This window comes from Equus przewalskii, chromosome 21 (assembly GCF_037783145.1).
Source record: "Equus przewalskii isolate Varuska chromosome 21, EquPr2, whole genome shotgun sequence".
Classification (NCBI taxonomy): Eukaryota; Metazoa; Chordata; class Mammalia; order Perissodactyla; family Equidae; genus Equus; species Equus przewalskii.
Window position 1 is genome coordinate 19,727,596 of NC_091851.1, and position 20,333 is coordinate 19,747,928.

The 20,333-nt window shown below is 46.7% G+C and overlaps 1 protein-coding gene across 10 annotated transcripts in view; it reads right to left on the reverse strand.

Annotated features, from left to right (window-relative positions):
* Positions 1-1,221: 1,221 nt before the first annotated feature.
* The window catches only part of PTPRA (protein tyrosine phosphatase receptor type A), a 167,462-nt gene continuing 148,350 nt past the window's right edge, over positions 1,222-20,333 (reverse strand). For all 10 annotated transcript variants that reach the window (XM_070587975.1, XM_070587974.1, XM_070587973.1 and 7 more), the window contains 12 exons: positions 17,440-17,537; positions 16,144-16,263; positions 15,233-15,399; positions 14,607-14,742; positions 13,778-13,927; positions 12,528-12,621; positions 12,155-12,231; positions 11,529-11,663; positions 7,292-7,417; positions 7,062-7,213; positions 2,338-2,473; positions 1,222-1,518 (listed from right to left, as the gene is read on the reverse strand). In XM_070587975.1, the coding sequence (XP_070444076.1) occupies positions 1,444-1,518; positions 2,338-2,473; positions 7,062-7,213; positions 7,292-7,417; positions 11,529-11,663; positions 12,155-12,231; positions 12,528-12,621; positions 13,778-13,927; positions 14,607-14,742; positions 15,233-15,399; positions 16,144-16,263; positions 17,440-17,537 (1,466 nt within the window). In that variant the 3' untranslated portion in view covers positions 1,222-1,443. The remainder of the gene's footprint in view (positions 1,519-2,337; positions 2,474-7,061; positions 7,214-7,291; positions 7,418-11,528; positions 11,664-12,154; positions 12,232-12,527; positions 12,622-13,777; positions 13,928-14,606; positions 14,743-15,232; positions 15,400-16,143; positions 16,264-17,439; positions 17,538-20,333) is intronic.

The window sequence follows — 20,333 nt, forward strand, 5'->3', positions numbered from 1 at the left end:
GCTGCTCATCAGGATAGGAGGCAGTGGACAGACCCACCCTCCCAGCTGTGCCCCAACTAAAGACTACATTTCCCAGCACCTTTTGGCTGGTTTTAGCCAATGGATATGAGTGGAAATGAAAAGTGCAGCTTTTGCTTCATGTCCTTAAAAATGAAGTTCTTGCTCTCCATGCTCTTTTTGCTTCTCCATGGGAAAAGACAGTGACCTGGCTTCAACCATGAGGATGAGAATAACATCCTAAGGGACACTGGGACCATGAGATGGGAGGAGACCAGGTCTCTGGATACTGTCACATGAGAAATAAATGAACATCTGCCTTATTTAAGATACAAGAGTTAGACACTTTTGTACAACATGTCAGGCTTGAAATCAAGTTGGAATCTAAGACTCCCGCCATCCTGGCCTATGGATCTGAGGAACTTCCACATAAAAGTCCTGGCAATGAGGACAGATATGAAAGGAAATGGAAGCTGTTTAACACAATAAGTATAGATATAGAGACTTACTCTGGACAGAGTGACACAATCCAGACACTTTTGTAGCAAAGCACCAAGGACTGGAGAGGTGAGACTGGCCTCAGCCCCAAAGCTACGCCACCCCTCTCTCCTCCAGGCCCTTGCACTTAGGGAAACAGTGAGGACCCTGGCCATCTTCCCAGGGAGTGAGGCTGGCTGGGACCACTGCACCAAAGATGTGCTAGGAGTGAAGGGAGGGTCCTGGCAACTAGCGAAGAGCCAGAGGGGCAGCACTTGTTGGAAAGGAGGAGTCAGGAGGACTACGGCCTCTCTGTGGCCAGCTGAGGCAGAATAGGAACAGCAGGGCCAGGAATGGCCTAGAAGAGCCCCAGTGCTGGTCTAGCTGCCCTACCCCAGACAAAGGGAGAGACGTTTCCTCCGGGAGTCAAAGCTTTATTACCTGATAATCCCTAGTGTGGTGGCAGAGCTAATGCCCTGGTCCCTTTACTCCCCATGGTGGGATGTGGGTGGTGGGAGAAGGGGGCAGGGGAGGAGAGGAGGGAGATTATTTACAGAGCATGGAGGGAACAGTGGCCTGAACAGGGGCACTGGGACAACCAATCTCCTCAACAGCTCTAAGAACTTTGTGCTTTTTTTTCTAGGTTGATGCCAAGCTACCTGGAATGGTAGCTTTTTCTTCTTTAGGAAAAGACGTATAAACCAAAGAACAGTACAGCCCAATTTCCAGGCAGAGGATTTCACGATATCAATCCAAACATCACACTATTTAATTCCCCAATAAAACATTGGAAAAAGGACTATCAGTGCTAACACATTTACATATAAAATCTCCACCTAATATGTAATAGAAGCCTATGTACCAATTTCTAAAACAGTTATAAGATATATACACAATTTTGGGTATATTAACAAAACAGAATATTACAAAATATTAAAGGCAATTCTGTCCACGGGGCCTCCTCGCCTCTTACTTGAAGTTGGCATAATCTGAGAACGCGTCAATATATTCCTGTACCACCTTGTAGCAGAACTCATACTGTTCCTGGAGAGGGAAAGGAGGGGGAAAGCCAGAGTTACTGTAGGGAACAACGTACCTGCAGTTACTGACAGACTCACTTTTCTTAAATAGAAAATTGAGAGGAAATGAATGTTTTTGGACTTCCCCCAGAGCCCTGATCTGCCCACCAGAGTTCTGACAGCACTCCTCGGCTGAGTGCACCCAATTTTCTATAGATAGCGGTGACCAGACATGAAGATGATGGTCCTAGGCCTGCAGAGGTCAGGGGTGAGCACGCTGGGCTGGCAGACTGGGAAGATGGCTCTGTGTGGACCACACCTTCACCATGGCTGCCAGCCTGGAGGTGTCTCATTTCTCAAAGCCTCATCAACTCCCAAACCTCTTAAAATTTCCTTTTCTTTCCCTTCAGACAGTGCCAACTTCATGGGGTTCAGGAACCTTTTTGGATGTCTGTCCCCATACTCAGTACTTACTTGTCATCTAGATTGTCAGGAGTCAGATCTCTTAACAGGGAGCCTGAGAAAGGAGGTACTCCTGAGTCTTCCCCAGCCCAGGACCCATGAGAAGCAAAGAAGAGCCCTGTGAGGTACCTGAGCAGCCCCTTCTAGCCTTCACAGAGGCCACTTGCATCTCTTACTGGTGTGGGACTATCCCCCCATTGATCTCCTGCCTCTCAAAGCTCATTCTGTCTGTCTGGGGCACCTTGGGGAAGGATGAGTCTGTGGTTACACAGTCTTTGACTACCAGATGGACCCCTCGGAAGAGCTTCCCCCCTGAGCTGGCCCTGACAGAGAAGGGATGCAGATGGTGTGGTGGCATGGACAAATATGCGGGGCAGCATACCAGTGTCTGGACCATGTGTGGCCTCTGCAGCCGTAGGCTCTTGACAGTCTGGAAGACATCCAAAATCCCCTCTGCTTTCACCCGTTCCAGGACTGTGCTGAGGGCACAGAAGGTCCCTGTCCGTCCTGCACCCGCACTGTAAGAAAACAGATACATTTACCACACCTGCTACGGCCCTCTGTGCCAAGGAGGCGAGTGAAGCAGCAATGAGCAGATAAAGGCCGAGGGAGCTGCTCCAGGGAAGGTCTGTTATCCAATGGAGCTGCTGGGGGTGGGGACAGGAGGCCCAACTGCTTCTCTCCACATAAGCCCCATGTTCACACAGCTCTTGGAAGGTAGGTGCACCCCTGCTGCCCTTCCTGCACGGCCCACTTTGCTTGCTGATGGACTCACCTGTGAAACAGTGGCAAAGAACCTCATACTCACCCACCCTCAGCACTGAACCTTCACTGTCCACCTACAAACGTGCCTGGGTTGCCTTGACCTCCTGCTCACTCATGCTGGATATCTAGTCCTCTCTTTCCTATCCTTGACAAGCCATGCCCTTCTGCATTGGTGTATGTCTGCTGATTCCTTTCCTTGCCTCTCATTTTTTCCTAAATAATACCAGGAATCCAGACTCTCACCTTGACACTATCCATCCCATTCAATGTCATCAGTTGATTCACTCACCAGACCCTTACTGAGTACCTGCTGGGTGGGGAGAGCTGCTACTGTGAACAGGGTGATCAGGGAAGGCTCTCTAATAGGGTGTCACATGAACAGACACCTGAAGAAGGTGAGGGCAAGGCCCAATGGCTCTCTGGGAAATGAGCATCTCAGGCACAAGGCAGGAGTGTGTCTAGGTGCTGAAGTCAGCATAACTGGATCTGAGAAAGGAAGGGGCGTGGTAGGGATGGGGTCAGAGCGCTCAGAGAGAATGCTAGTCCACTGTTGTACCCCCTGCCTGGCCTGGGCAAGGAGCCCTCAGGTCACGTTGGGCCTTGTAAGCCACTGTTGGACTTCTGAGTAAAGGAGTGATGTAGTCTGACTGAAGTTTTTAAAGGATCTCTCAGGCTCCTGTGTTGAGAATAGATTGAAGGGGGAAGGGTGGGAGCAGGGAAATCAGTGAGGCCAATAGAGTTCCTGAGGAGAGGCGATGGTGGCTTAGACAGAGGGCTGTGGTGGAGGGAGTCATAAACACTTGATTCTGAATTATTTTGCAGGTAGATCATTAGATGTACATATATGGGAAAAAGAGAAGAGAACAGGATGGCTCCCAGGCTCCTCACCTGAGTTAAAAGGCTGATTGAAATGCCACTTTCTGTTTTGGGGAAGGCTGTAGAAACAGTAGGCTTGGAAAGAAAGATCAGAAGTTCTGATTTGAACCCTTTTGAAGATGCCCAAGTGGAACTGTGGAGTAAGTAAGTGGATATATAAATCTTGAATTTAAGGGAGAGGGTGAAATGGTGATAAAGATTTGGGAATTGGTATTAAAGTCAGGAGTATGGATGAGTGCACCCAGGGGAGTAACTGTCAGTTGACAGAGAAGAGGTCCAAGGACTGGGCCTTAAATCACAGATGGGGAGGAATCAGCAAAGGAGACAGAGAAAGAACAGCCAATGAGGACAAAATCCAGGAGAGAAGCTATGCTGAAAGCATTCCACAGAGAAGTGAGTGATCAGCTGTGTCTAATGCTGATGAAGGCCAAGGATAATGAGACTGAGAAGTGATCGGTGGACTCAGCAATATGGAGGTCACAGATAGTCCTCATAGGGGCAGCTGCAATGGGGTGTGTATGTGGGGTTAACTGGAATGGGCTCAAGAGAGGCTGGGAGAAGAAGAACTGGAGAATTAGTATGGACAAATCTTTTGAGAAACTTTACTATTAAAGAAAACAGAGAAATAGAGGGGTAGCTGGAGGGGAATTGGAGGCAAGAGTTTTTAAAAAAAATATTAAGATGAGAGAAATTATAGCATGTCTGTATGCAGATGGTAGTTATGCGGAGGAGAACCTGATCATGGAGGATAATGAAGTCAGGTCCCTGAGGAGACAAAAGGAGAATTGGTATCCATGTGGAAGTTGGGTGTGGCACAAAGACTTTAGCTTGGCCCCCAAGATCCCTGCCGCCTAGTGTTCATGCCCTTGTGTACCTTCCCCTGGAGTGCAGGTGAGACTTGGCATGTGCTTCTTACCAACAGAATATAGCAAGGGTGATGGGATGTCCACCATTACATGTATGTGATTATGTTACATGAGACCATAATGCCTGTCTTGTAAGGAGATATTCTCTCCTTTGCTGGTTTGGTCTTTCAAGCAACCATGCCAGGAAGGTCCATGTGGCAAAGAACTTCAGTCCAGCAACCCACAAGGAACTGAATGCTACCAACAACCAAATGAGCTGAGAAGTGTATCCTTCCCCAGTCAAGCCTCAGATAGGACCTCAGCCCTGGCCAACAGCCTGATTGCAGCCTTGTGAGACCCTAAAGCACAGGACTCAGCTAAGACATGCTCAGACTTCTGACCACAGAGACTGTGAGATACATGTGTATTGTTTTAAGATGGTAAGTTTGTGGTAATATGGTGGTTACACAGCAATAGATGACTAATGTATCTGGCTTCAGAGAGAGATCAAATAAGCCACCCACTGAACAGGAGGGATGCAGGGTCCACAGCACCAATGCAGGTAGATGAGGAGCTGTGGTGGTGGGAGCATGTGTAAGTTCTCTCTGATTGCTTCTCTTTTCTTAGACAAACAGAAAACATGGTCATCTCTTAAATATGAGAAGGGAAATGTATTGGAGGTTTGAAAGAAAGTGTGAATAAATCATCTAGGACAAAGGCTGGCAAGATTTTCTGTAAAAGGCCAGACAGAAAATATCTTAGGTTTTGCGGGGACAAGACAAAATCGAGCTATAACTGTGCAGTTGTGACTTCTTATGTGTTGAACAGCAGTGTGAGGTGATGAGAGCACTATATACGGTCTCAACTCTGCTGCTTGAGCATGGGAGCAACCACAGCCAATACATAAACAAATGGGCATAGCTGTATTCCAATAAAACCTTATATACAGACACTGAAATTTGAATTTCATCTAACTCTCACGTCATGAAATATTCTTCTTTTGATTTTTAAAAAACCATTTAAAAATGTAAAAGCAGTTCTCAGCATGCAGGCCCACACAAAACCAGGTAGCAGGCCGGATTTGGCCTTAGGCCCTAGTTTGCCTAGGCCTAGCACAGAAGAGTGGGAGAGGCAAAAGGCCTGCAGGGCAGCACTAAGGGCCAACCATGAGGTCCGAGGTCAGAAATGTAAAGTGAGGCCTATAACATGGTGCTTTTCTTCAGACACATTCAGCTGGATGGTGCAGGGTAGCTAGAGAACATGGGGTTTGCCAGGAGAGGGTGACCAAGGGAGAGAGAAGCATGGAAGATAAAAAAATGTGGGCAAGGAAGTGTTTATTCTGGTAGGCCAAGGAATCCTTTTAATTTTGCTAATCCAATGGGCCAGAAGCCGTGTTTCATTGTTTTTACTCCCATTTTTCATATTACTAGTAAGGTTTAGCATCTTTTCATGTTTACTGTCCATCTGTATTTTGGCACCTTTCTTCTTTAAAACATTTTTTAAATGATTTATTTTTGTAAAGGTAATAAATTAGCATAGTTTGAATTTCAAAAATGTCTGAACCAGTGAAAAGTCTCCTTCCTGCTCTATTTCTACACTCTTCAGTTTTCCTCTTGGCAAACAACCAACGTCATCAAGTCTTTGTGTGTCCTTCCAGAGATAATTTATGCATATACCAACATAAATATATACGTACTGTTTCTCTGTCTCCCATTGCTTTTCCCACCAAACAATAAATCTAGAGGATTATTCCATACGAGTACATGAACAGATTCCTTGTTCATTTTTTGCAGCTCTGTAGTCCGAGATATATCACAGCTTACTGAATCAGGCCCCAAGTGATACAGGTTTAGATTATTTACCGTCTTTTACTATTATAAGCAGTGCTTCAATTCCTGTAATTATTTCATTTTGGCCACTTGAAGAACATTTATTGGATATATTCCTAGAAGTTCCTTTGCTCATTTTTCATTTTCAAAACCAATTTGTAGGAATTTTTAATATATTCTTCCTTCTCTTTTAAAAGAGACATTTTTTCCCCTAATTATAAAAGCAATACAAACTCAGGGTAAAATTTTTCTAAAATTTTTTTCTAAAATGCAATCTCAAACAACATGCCTCAAACAAAATTTACACCCCTCATGAGTCCTCCTACCATTTTTCTTCTGTCAGTGATACCAGCCATTACCAGTTATCCAGTCTCAAACCTGAGAGACACCCTTGACTCCTCTTCTCTTCCACAACTTTCTTAAGTCTTAGTCTTGTTAATTTTCTTTCAAAATACTTGCCCTTTTCTCTTTTCCTGTGTTTCTTATGGAGGCCAGGCCCTCACCCCCATGTCACCCAACTGGTCTTTCCAGTGTCAGCCTCCCCTGCTGCTCTCCTGTACCCATCACCATCCTAAATGCTCCCCTGCCCAATATCTTAATATGATTGGTTCCCTAGCACTTAAAGTGTTAAGTTCAAACTCCAAGATCCTCTTTTATCACCTGGACTTATCCTGGTCATCAAACTTGATTGCCAGGTGCTCACTAACATCCCACTCTGGTCTGGCTTTCCTGTCTGATACCCTCACGATCACTTCCCCCTTCTCCCCTCTGAGGGCCGAGGCAAGCGGTACCTGCAGTGCACAGTGATGGGGTGGTTCCCTGACTGCTGCTGCTGCTTCTGCACGGCTGCGATGATGCTGATCATGCCCTTTCCGTCGCTGGGGATGCCCACTTCAGGCCAGCCGTGGAAGTGGAACTGCCGGATCTGCCGGCTCTTGTTCTCCTTTGGAGGAAGTGAGATCAGAGAGGTAGGGGCAACCCTGCTCTCCCTGTGGGAGAAGCCTACTACCAGCCATCTTACCCTGGTGTTGGTGACCAGGAGGTCTCTGACGGTGTAGCTCTCACATTCCTCCTCCTTCTTCAGCTCCACTGTGATGTCTCCATAGGATACCAGTCCATCACAGGGCCAGTACTGGGCACATTTCTCCTGGAGGGACAAATGGAAGCGGTGAGGGGCTCAGGGTACCATGTGTAGTTGAAGCAGGGCAGCCCCATGAGCCTGTCCCTCCCTCAGTACAGCACCTCTTATGCCGACACACGTCATCCTCAAGTTATCAAAAACTCAGAGAGTTATTACATCACTTAACATCATTCCAATTAACTTCTGATCCTCACCAGGACATCTATATTTAAAAACTTAATTCCACTACCAGAGATAATCACTTAACCTTTTGTTGCTACTTATTTATAGTCTAATTTGCAACACTGACAGGGTCTCTGAAGAATTCTGACCACTGCCTCACAGCTGCATCCAACCCTCAATGGCAGGTGGAGGGAGAGGAGGAATGAGTGTCTTTGTTCCAATTCCTTTTTTCCCCCTCTCCCTTAGAGCGTTTCCAGATTTTATAGTTGCTTACATACGTCAGACTGCTAATCCAGAAAAACTGAACCCAATGACATTCCCACCAGCCACGGTGCATTACCATAGCCCAGGACACAGCATCCTTTCCTCTTTATCTCTGTATCTGCAATGACACCTTAAAGTTGCTAGCACTCGCATTTCTGTCCTTGCTAGTGAGCAGGAGAGCAGTAGATGGTTTACTGTCTATCTCTGCTTGCACCTGGCTCAATTCCCTCTACAGCTCCTGTGGGCAGAGGCGGCCTCTTTTAATCTTTGTACTCCCAGCACCTGCACACTGCCTGCATATGGTAGGTTCTCAGTAAGTATCTGATCAATGAATTTTTTAATGTCTGCAGAACAAGCCAGGGTATAAATATATAAATAAAACAAAATATAGTTATTTCTTTAGAGCATTTTGGGGAAGACCTTAGATATTTCACTGTTGGCAGTTTAAAAATACTCAACCATAAATGTACTCTATGTTCATTAGAAAAGATTTGGGGAAATTAAGAAAAGTACAAAAATAAAAATGACTGACAGCCTCTTAGGTCTAATAAAATCACTATTAAAAGTCCATTTTAGTAACTTTTCTTGCTTTACATATGTGTGATCATTCATTATCCCCCTTATAAATGATACTGAGCTCATTTTAAAACAAAGGATTATTAAAGTAGGGGATCAAGGAAATGCCACAGACCAGGGCTTTTCTACGTGTGCCCACTAGGAGCCCTGAGGGTGTCTTGGGGGTCAGGGCTCCAGGCCCTCCCTTCAACCAGAACAGCTTTTAAAAAAAATTCTAACTAAGGCTTCCCATACCCACAGATTGCATGGTTTTAAGGCACTGGAGGGTGTAGTGAGGTTGCTACCACAGCTCCCTCCCAACATGGCCCTTTATCAGGCAGGACAGAAGACTGGGGCCTTAAAGCCATTAGACCACTAAGATCCAAATGGGCTCGAGAGCAAAAGAGTGTAGGAGTTAGAATCACACTATGACAAGAAAAAACAATACTATGTTCCCATACTTAAAGGCTTTCAGATATTTTAGATCTTCTTAGTTTAGGCAGAGGCATAACAGAGAAGTAAAGGGCAGATGGGAAGGAGGTCCCAGAGAGGCAGAGCTGGGGAACTATCAAGAGAGCCCCCTCTTCAAACTGTGGACAGGGAGTTGGTCAACAGTGAAAGCAAATGGGGAGCCTGCTTTGGCAGACAAATGGGGACAACTACCCAAGGTGGTTACCTGTGGTTGGGACCAACCAAGAGGTTACATCAACACTGCAGAGTGAGTCTCAAGGTGACACAGCTATCGTAGGGAAGTAGCTATGATGTGCTGAGAGACAACAAGCCTGGGAACCTTAGAGAGTTATGATTTAAGGGATGATATGGAGTAAAGAGAAGCCACACAGACAATTATAGATGCTGGATTGATGGCAGGAACATATTCTACTCAGCCAGGTGAAGGCTACAGGGTTTATTTAATTCAGCCCTCTGTGCAGGCTCAACAACACAGAGGAGTAGATTGGACTTAAAAACAAAGCCAGCTATTTGAGAGAAAAAGGGAACAATGGAGGGAAATGCTACCCAGAGGTGCCTCTCATGACTATGGGGAGGGAGATGGCAGAAAGAGCTGTTAGTGAAGTAACACTAGTTCAGAAGGCTGAGTTAAGCTGAAGACAAGGTTTTAGCAGAGAAGGCACAGGCTGTGGAATATTCAACAAGAGCAGCCTCAGTTCAGAGAACTGCTGAGGTAACTCTCCACTGGGCTAAAGGACAGGGACCCCTTCCATACAAGGGAGAACATGGGCCTGAGGAATCCTGGGTAGGGGCCAGCAGTGGCTGTACCCAGTGTGGCCCAGGGCTAAAAATGCCTTGGGATCCTGCTGAGGATGGAGACATGAGAGCACAGAGCTGGAGACCAGGCCTGAGGGGAATGGAAGGCCACAACAAATATGGGATCCTGCTCCCAAGGAGGAGAGGCTGTGACCTATCTCAGAAACCATGCCCCACTTAGCATCTGGAGGGCAAATGGGGACGGGGGAAAACGGTAACTAGGAGATTTAAAATAAGCAAGTGAAACCGAGAGGAAGAGGATATCAAGTCTTGGGACTGGATATCAACATGAAAAGTTTCTAAACTTATCGTGTGTAGGGGTAGATTTTCCCTCAAGATCTCAGGAAGCCCAAAGAGGATTTTAAGACAAGGAGTGACATAGTTAGATTTATATTTTCAAAAAGATTGCTGGCTGCCATGTGAAGAAGTGACTAAAAGGGAGTGGGAATGGAAGCAGGCAGACAGGTTGCCAGGCTACTTTGGTGATGCAGGTGAGAGATGATGATGGTTTGTATGAGGGTGACAGCAGTTACAGTGGAGAGAAGGGGATATGCTCAGCATATGTCAGGTCTCACTGACAGACTGGATGCAGGGAGTGAGGAAAGGAGAGTAATGAAGGTAACTCCTAGACTTCTGACATGAGCAACTGGGTGGAAGGTGGTACAATTTACTAAGATGGGTAAGAGTGGGGTGCACTACTATATGGGGAAGGAAGAAACCAAGTTTTATTTGAGCCATATGAAGTTTGAGATCCTTAAAAGACATCTATGTGAAGATATCAAGTGGGTACGTGGATTCACCAGTCCACAATTGGGAAGGTGGGGTGGTAACTGGGCTAGAGACATAGATTTGGGAATCCCTGGCATACGGATAGTATTTAAAGCCACAGGACAGGAGGAGATCCTCAAGGAACAGTGTGTCAAAAGAAAACAAGAGGGGGTTAAGGTTAAGTCTAGGACAATGATTAGATGTCATGCAGAGGAGGAGGTGGTAACAAAGGAAATGAAAGGAGCTGCCAGGTCAGTGACGGGGTGACATAATGGAAGTCAAGGGAAGAAAGCATTTTGAGGAGGGGGGAGGCATTGACTGTTTCAGGTGCACTGTCTGAACACAGGCTGGGCCACCCAGTAACAGAGAGAGAAGTAGGGGTGGGAGGTGGACAGAGAAAGAGCAATCCCTGAGATAGAAAGTGCTCAGCAGAGGCTGCAAGACTCTGACTCAGGAATAGTGTTATGAGATTTCCTATACTGAGTGGGAGCTGACTTAGGGGGCCTCGAAGGTCCCTGTATATTCTCAGTTCACAGACAACTCTATAATTGACTTGAGGGCTTTTTTCTTCAAAAGATTTCCTTGTTATTGAATGTTAACTTACAAATTTCTTTTTTTTGTTGTTATTTCTCAAATTCTATTGTTTTCTGCTATGTAATCAGCAAAGAGGCAACATCTTCCCACAGGCCTCTAGTTCATTTCTCTGGGTTGGAAGGCACCCTCTTCTTAGGGACACTCACAGGAGCTCCATATCAGAGCCTTGGTCTGGCTCTGTATCCCTCATCTCACTAGCTTGTCCTGCCTGCGGAGTTGGGGAGGAGAGGGTATGCATAAAGTTAGGCACAGGGGAACCGTATTCACAAGAGAAGTATGAGCATGTGAACGATTCGGGAACCAAATGGAGGCTCAGACCGCACTGCTCTTCCAGTCCTGAGAAAAGCTACCAATTGCTCAGACATCAACTGGCTGTGCAATACTGCCTGGAAATGGCTCTTTGGATAGTTTAAGACAAAGAAAAAGTCCAAACATACCTTTCAGCTTCCCTCTACCCCTTTTTCACACAGTCTCTGGTTCCCACAGCCCAGGACCTTTTTCAGCTCACCTGGCCTCTCTCTTCCAGTTCTGTTAGCATCACGATAGAGCAGGATTTCCACTCCCAGATCATTCGCCAAAAGTCCTCAATTGTGTGGAGAAGAGGGCCCTGGCTGGCGATGTATGAGTCCTTCTGCCGGTAGCCCTGTACAGTCCAGGCCAATGGTAGGAGTGAGGTGGTTTGATCAGGGAGGGGCTAGCAGAGAAGACAGGCCACTGGGAAGGGATGGTGGCTGCTTGGAGGCAAACTCATCCCAGGCAGAGTGCCCCTTTGGCCAAGGATCAAACCCTATGACACGATGGTCTCTTTTGATGAGGGCGAGGGAAGGGGGGCCTGGGCTAGGAGGAAGAGAGCAGGAATGGGAAGGATCAGAGGTTCGTGTTTTCAACCTTTGGTTGAGGTTTGTGTTGTGAATCTTTTCCTCCAGCTATTACCCTAGTGCATGCCCTGTTTCCCCCACCTTCTGCTCTCTGGGGCCTGACAGACTGAGTGCACAGGGTGGGTAGGTGGGTATCAGTTCTGTATTTGATGACTGACTCAAAAACAATCCTCCCAAGCACTGGAAGGGCACACTGCAAGGCCCAGCTGACTCTCCATGGTGTGCTGGGAGCTCTGGGGACAAAGCCACCACTTACATCAATGAAGGATGCGTTCACGTAGTCTGTATTCTCCTCACCCCTCTTAACTGGAATGATCACTCTGTTGAATTCATCTGCAGGAAGGACAGTGGCTTGTGGCTCCCCAACATCACTTGTCCTCTCCTCCCCACCCCAGGCCCTGGGCAGATCCCAGCTGGGCAACAACATGCCTGTTCCTAGCCCAGGAAGAAAGACTTTAGCCTTCATGCTCTTTTATTTCCAGAAGCCACTAAAGAAGTGGGAGCAACAAGAGGCAATGTGGTAATTCTTGTCTCCAAGCCGATCATTACCTAGTAACTGAGAAGTGGAAGGGGTGAAGGGAAAGGGGCAATGGGGTACTAAGGCTTTTGGGTGGAGAGAGGACTCTTACATGGAATGATCTGTAAAACCCGGTTCTTCTTCATGTTGGCTGGGAGGTTTCCAGTCCGCATCTTGTCATTCTGGATTTTGATTGATGTTAACTTCTAAATTGGGAAGGGGAGGGGAAACATTACTGATCCCAATAACTGAATTTGACAAGGTTATGCCTGTCACTGGACTTGCATCTCCAGGTCACACTGGCTGCACAATGCTCTTCTTACCAGAGCCCTGACCTCCATTTCTACATGTCAAAACACTGTTTCTTCTGTCTTTAAGTTCAGTCAACAAGCCAAGAGAGTGTTTGGGAAAACACTGCCTTCTGGGCTCCCGTGGACCCTTCTGGGATTCCCTTGGACTAGAACTTTATGATCCTGGAGCAAGGATCCCAGCCCCACAGGAGGGAGTGTGCCCTCCTTCCCTTTCTCCCTGCTGTTTTACCTCCAGAGGCTATCTCAGACTCTTCAGAAAACCTTATTCAAATGTATATGCTCCTTTCCCCTGATTCTGAGGTTCCTTCTCGATCTTTGCTACTCAAAGTGTAGACCATAAACCAGCAGCATCAGCCACATCTTGTTAGAAATTCAGACTCTGAGGCCCCAACTTAGACCTGCTGAATCAGAACCTGCATTATAACAGGTTTCTGAGGTAATCTGTCTGCATGTTATAGCCTGAGAAGGAGTGCTTTAAGGAATGTGGTCTTCCCCATCCCATCCCAGACTCTCTGGCTTCTGGGAGTACTTTTATCGATGACAGTGTGACATATTCCTTAGGGGTCAGCAATCTATGGTCCATGGGCCAAATACATGGGCCTGCTGCCCGGAAATAAAGTTTTATGGAAACACAGCCATGCTCATTTGTTTACTTAGTGGCTATAGCTACTTTTGTGCTACAACCGCAGTGTTAAGTAGCTGCAACAGAGACTGCATGGCCTGCAAAGTTGAAAATATTTAGTATCTGGCCCTTTATAGAAGTATGCTTTTGCTGTACATTATAATCACCTGAGGGGGTGGTAGGGAGGAGCTGGGAAACTAAAAAAAGTACCACTGACTATTTTTTTTCCCCCTAAACACAATCCCAGTGATTCTAACATGCAGGATGGGTTGAGAACGACTAGGGTATGAGTCAAAGGCCAGAGACCCAACTCTTTAACCACCCACATTCCTAGCAAGGGGACTCACCATTTGTTGGAGTCAAATATCCCACATGCACCAGATCATAGGGATCCTTCCTTCTGAAAGAGGTGGTTCAGCTCCAACTCACCTTAAACTCCTCCTCTAATCCATTGTTGCTGGTCCCGGGGATTTTATTGTAAATTTTCTGCAGATGTGTTTCTAGAGAGGTCACTTCCAATTCTGTATCTCCATAGAGATAATGCTCCAGAAGGGCTTGGTATATGAAGACGTACTGCATCTGAAACACAGATGAGTTCCCAGTTACACACAACATGGTTTTTGTGGTGCAAGAGCACCCTCTCCCACTCCCACTCCCATTTCACTCCAGTCCACTTCTTTGATCCTACCAGGGATAAAATGATTTGCTCTCGTTGTCCCAATTCAGTGAGGCAGAACTTGAAATGCATGATTCCCTCTGGGGGTGCTTAACTGGGGAAGGAGGGTCCTACCATGGCACCCTCCTGGAGAGAAGAACAAATCCAACTCCTGCTCATTCCAAGAGTAAAGATTCGATAGCCTGAAGGGGCCATCAAAATCTGGTGACACACAAAACCTGTGCCATCCTCCTTCCCAATGCTGAGCCCTTTGAATCCTGTGCCCTAACCACAGAGCTGATCTCCTTGATGCTTCCAAACACAGCTGAGCTGCGTCACAATGCTGTGGGCACTGCTTCCCTCAAGACCTGTTCCTTCTCCTTAGAGCCCAGTGCAAATGACACTTGCTCTGTCTTCCCAATTCCCCTGGGCACAACCTCCTCTGTGTTCCATGTTCCTTTCAATACATAATTTATAAGGACCCTTCACCACACTGTATGATGATCATTTACAATAACCTGGGAGGCTGAGTAATCCACAAGGCTGGTAGATGTTTTGATCCTGGAATGCCCCCCACCCTCACTCCACCCACAAATCACTCACATCTGTTTGCACCATCTGGCAGCGCTGTGCTCGGATGCGGCTCACAAAGCCATAAACGTCCACCTTCCGTTCTGTATGCATCATGTCCAGCATGGCATCAATGACGACAAAGGTACCTGTGCGCCCTACACCTGCACTGTAGCCAGAGAGCAGGGGTGTTACCAGGATACTGAGCATTCCTTGTGGGAACATACAGGGAGGGGGCAGCACAGGCTAGGGCTCTTTCTTCAAGCCTCTAAATTCTAAATTCTGAATGGGGTAGAGCTAGGACTCTCGTGGAACCAACAACCTCACTGCACCCTGCACTCCTTACCTCTAGCTATCAGGACCAGGAAACCTTGACGCTTGGAAGGGTCTGAGGGCTCCAAGCACATGAGGCGGCACTTAACCAAGCATAGCAGTAGTCTCCCCACCCCCAATCTTGGAGGACTGCCTTCCCTCTTTCCTCAAGTACTCTCCACCCAGCATGAAAACTTGAGGAATCTCTCTGGCTGCTGCCCCAGGGCCCCAACAGCTCATCTGCTCTGTGCCAGCCTCCTCAGCCAGGGCCTCTGCACTTTGCCCTGCTCTGGCCATGGGAGCAGAATGTGATATGAGTGAGGAGCCAAGGGTCAGGCCATACTGACCTGCAGTGGACCACGATGGCCCCTGCATACTGAGGGTTACAGGCCTTCACCTTCTTGAGGAACTTGAGCATGCCAATCGGGGTGAAAGGTACCCCAAAATCTGGCCAGCTGGTAAAGTGGAACTGAGTGATGAGGCGCTGTGGCTTTCTGTTGGTCACGTCGCCAACCTGTGAAGTGAGGAGACTGTGTGGGTCCTAATACCCTGGGGTAGCACCAGGGGAAGGAGGGTGAGGCTTAGGGGCTGGGGCCAGCTGTGATTGTCAGTGATAATGGGGAAGTGAGAATATACCCAAGGAAGGTTAACCATGGACAGAGAATATTCCCAGGAATCCTATGGGGTAGGCAGGGCTGTTACTACTATTCTCAGCCTATTGATATGGAACGTAAAACTCAGGGAAGTTAAATGACCTGATCAAGGTCCCAGAACTAGTAAACGGCAACGTCAGAACTAAAATGCAGAGTCTCCTGACTCTTGGTAAACCCCCTTTTCACAGCACCACATGCCCCTCAGCTGAAAGCAACCTTTGCTCAAGCCTCCAGGGTCACTCTGGAGAGCTAGGACAGGGCCCACCACAACCTTGATGTCAGGAGCCTTTGGAGTAAGAAATGAGGAGAGGTGAGTCAAGCACTCAGAAAATTACACCACTTCCCGATGTACGTGGTTCATACCCAAGATGATCAAACACTATCTCAATAATACTTTTTCTCCCAGTCATGGAAATGCTCCTCTCTTAGCTTTGATAAAGAAGTTCCCTGGGAACCCAGATCTGTGATTTCAGAGTCCAAATGTACCACCCACTCCGCGATTCCTGACCACCCTGAATAAGAGAGGGGATGACACAGCCTGTGCCACCCTCTTAATGGTCAGCAGATCCTAAATGAGAACTGAGAAAGGAGGTAGGAAATAGTACCTGCTGAATGCAGAACTTTCGCACGGTGTAGTCCACCAGGACGGTCACATCCTCTACTGACACACGGATATTCCCATAGGTCCAGCAGCCTTGGTCTGGCCAGTACTGGGCACACTTGCACTGGAAAGGAACAGACACTCATCCCCTGACCTCAGACCTCTAGCCCCCTGCAAATGCAAAGGGCCTGAAAGGAAAAGACCACACAAGTCCAGACTGAAGTCCCAGAAAGCTCTGTGGCCTCTTCTCTTACCTCAGTCTACTGTAGACTTATTTATTTTAACTGTTCATTCTTCAAGTTCCTCAGCTTCCATCCTGTTTAGCACAGTCTCTTAACTTACGCATGGTTCCAACCCCATACTTCTCACTCTTTCCCACCCCTATTCCCTCAGTTCAGGGCAAACTGGAAGCCATTTTACCAACAAAATCTGCACTTTCACAATATTCCAGGGGCAAGCCTGTCTGATGCTCTAGAACTAGCAACTCGTTATGAGGAGTCACCAGGGTGGACTGATGCTGATTGTAAACCTGCCATGAGAAGCTCAAGGCCTTCTCTGGTGCCTAGGCCTTGGACAGCTTCCAAAAGCCAGAGGCCCAGCTGGAGGAAACAAACCTAAAGCCCAGCCTTAGTGCTCTCCCTCCTAAGCACTGTGGAGGTGCTGCTCGACACACCCAACACCCCAGTGTAGGGATCAAGGTGACTCTAAGGGCCATCTGGAGAAAGACTGTCTTGAACGGGGATTTCTCTCTGGGGCTTGATCCAGGACTCAAGACTGGTGCTGGCTGTGGCCCAGTGATGGCGCTGGCCAGGTATGGACTTGGCAGCCATGAGAAGAAAAGGACCAGTCAGAAAGCTGCCTGCAAGATAAGGCCACGGCCTCAGATTCCTTTGCATTCCTCAGGGTCTCAGTTCATATAGCTCCCTCTGCTGACTCAGGAGAAGGGTCAGGAAATCAAGGGAATGAGAAACTAGAGAAGCCAGGGGAGAAAAGCCACTCTGGGGCCTTTCCTTGGCTAATGGCTCAATTTTTTCTTCCACGTTGTTCGGGAACCAGGGTGAGCTGTTTGACTACTAGACACAAGAAACATACCCTACACACACCTCTGAGGTTCACTGGAGGCTTCCAGACCATAGGAAAGTCTGGTAGGCATACTGGCTGGGGTTCTGTCTGGATGAATGACTGGCACAGGAGCCAGAAACGGTGGATAGCACAGGTTCCAACAGAGACCTCCAGCAGAGCAATCCCTCTGCTGGTCATGTGTGTATCAGGGGTCCACCAATCTAATTTCTCCACTCACCTCCTTTCTCTCCTTCAGGTTGGTCACCATGACAATGGTGGCTGTGTTTTGTTCCCAGATCATCCTCCAGAAATCATTCACTGTTTCTTCTTTTGGTCCTAAAGTAGCCAATAGCAAAGATGAAGAGAATAAACACTAAGGTGAAGAAAGATGCTGGGGAAACTGGGAACATTTATTCCTGACTTTTGGAAGCCTGGGCCCACATGTCCTCAGCTAAATATCCAGTCCGTCTATCCATCCACTCACCTACTAACCGAACATTTCCCATGTATCCACCATGTATGTGCCAAGCACTTCACCAGAAAGTGAAGTGGGTGTAAAAAGTCGTCAAAATATAAAGATAACATGAACAATGTCTCCCAAGGATATCACAGTTGAGGATTAGAAATCATGACTGCTGATTGAATACTGACGTTATGGGCCAGACAGTGAGATAAGTGCTTTATATCTGATTTACTCCTTCCTACCATGCTCTGAGGTAGGTGTCATCAGCCACAAAGAGGTTGGGTGACTTGCTTAGGCTGGAATTTAAAATTCACCTCCTACACCGCCTTTTCCAGAAAGCCAGTAGAAGATTTCTAAACAAAAATGAGGGAGCAGAGAGAGAGAAAGAAATGGGATCTAACGCAGGAGAGAAGCTAATGGAATTCCCAGGGTGTGGGTGAAGGGAAGGCTAAGGTGATAACTCTGCCAGAGGGCTACAGGGAAACCAATCCAGAATAGAACTGAAGAAAGAAGGTCCTAGAAGGATCCCAAGATAAAAAATTGAACTTAAAAAAATTAAAACTCATGTATCTGAAGGCACTGAGAAGAAACATATACTTCTAGTAAGAGTTTAGGGGAAAAAAAATCAGCCTTAGGTACATAAAAAACTAAGTGAGGGGCTGGCCTTGTGGCCGAGTGGGTAAGTTCATGGGCTCCACTTGGTGGCTCAGGGTTTCGCTGGTTCGGATCCTGGGTGCAGACAGGACACCACTCATCAGGCCACACTGAGGAGGCATCCCACATAGCACAACCAGAAGGACCTACAACCAGAATATACAACTATGTACTGGGGAGCTTCAGGGAGAAAGAAAAGGAGAAAAAAAACTCCAAAAAACCTCAAAACTAAGTGAATAAGAAAAAAAGATAATTATTAACTCTTGGAAAAGAGGAAAACCAAAAACTGTACAAAAAAATCATATAATATTATATGCTTTAGCTGTGAATAATATTGGTATAGTAATAAAAATGTAAATAATAAATATTATCTTAACTCCAAATTGTGATTTAACTCTACTGGGAGAATAAGGAAAAGGGACATGTCTATGCATGTCTGTCTGATTGAATGTGAGGAAGTTTGTAAGAGGTTTAAATAAATTATCATCTACCATAAGAATAAGTCAACAGATAAAAATGGTTGCATTAGACTAAAAAAAGAGGAAATGGGGGAGAGCTTTGTTTTTATTAGCTTTGTAATACCTTTTGACTTTCTTAAACTTTGTATTCCCTTTAGTAAAATAAAAAAATAAGTATTAAAAAGAAAAACAAATAATGATAGAATTGGACACACACCAGAAAGATGTACAGAGTGGAAACTGTTTTATTGCCTGGCAAGGTCAGGGAAAACCTCCTGGAGGAGGTGACACTTGAGCCATTTGTTAGGGTAGACCAGGTGGATGGGAGTTCATAAAGGGGGCACAGTGAGAAGAGGCACTTCAGGCAGAGGTGCAGGGGGCTGGCAGCAAGCGAGAGCATGAGACATCCAGGACGGCAAGGAGTTAGTGAGGTCATTGTGCACAGACTGGTACAAGAGGGAGCTGGAAAGATATCAGAGCTGGTAAGTATCAGAATCTAAAGGGGTAGAGGCCAGGCTAAGGAAAGGCTGTCCTACTGATAATGGAAAATTGTTATAGGACTTTCATGAGAGTCCTGATAAAAGTTTCACAGGGAGAAAGTCCATTCTGGTGGAAGGAATGCAAGGAGCAAGGCTAGGGCCTAGAGGGATCAGTCAGTAGGCTACTGCAAGAGAACTGGAAGAAAGGATGGGAGTCAGGCAGTGTGTTAGAGAAGAAAGACACCGGAGAGAGAAATGAGGACTAGTCATACTCTGAGCAAGGGAAAGGAGGAGATCTAGATGATCCCCAATCTGGCTTGGGTGATTAGGTGGATTACATTCCAGTCATGGTGACAGCCAGACAATACAGGAGGAAAAGCAGTTTAGGGGCTGAGGAAGAGTCATGTTTCAGTTTCTGACATTGAATCTAAAGAGTCTGTGGGGGTATCCAGGTAGAGCAGTACAAAATTCATATGACAATGTGGCTCAGAAGCTCAAGAGAGACAGCAGCCAGTCAAACAGAGGTGGGTATTAGATGAGGCCTCAGAGAGAATACAGAGGAGGAGAAGAAAAGAAGGGGCCCAACAAAGAATGCTGGGGATCCTTAGCATTACTTAAGTTCAGACAGAACAAAAAGCCTGGGAAGGAAACTAAAGAGGAGCAGGCGGAGGCAGGAGAACTGAGAGAAATGGTGCCATGAAAGACAAAAAAGGAGTTTCAAGGAAGTAGTCATCCACAAACGGGGGGGGGGAAGCTATATCTAGTAGGCAGAAAGAAGAATAAAAACCAGTGAAGGAATATTTAGAAAAGTGAGAAAAATCAAGGTATCTGAGTATCAGGAAATAACGTAGGAGGGTTTTAAGGAGCATGAAGTATTGTGGAGAGGCTTCAGGGGATGGGAGTCTGAGAAAAGGGCCACCAGGAAGTCACAGGTGACCTTAATTCAATAAATATTTTAGTGTCAACAAGGCCTCACAGCTACAGGGGAAGGGAAAGCCGGGCCTGGCAGGCAATGGCCAGGCCCCAGTGGGAGACTGCTAGGACCAGGAGGATCTAAGGCTTTTCCTGACCACCTTCT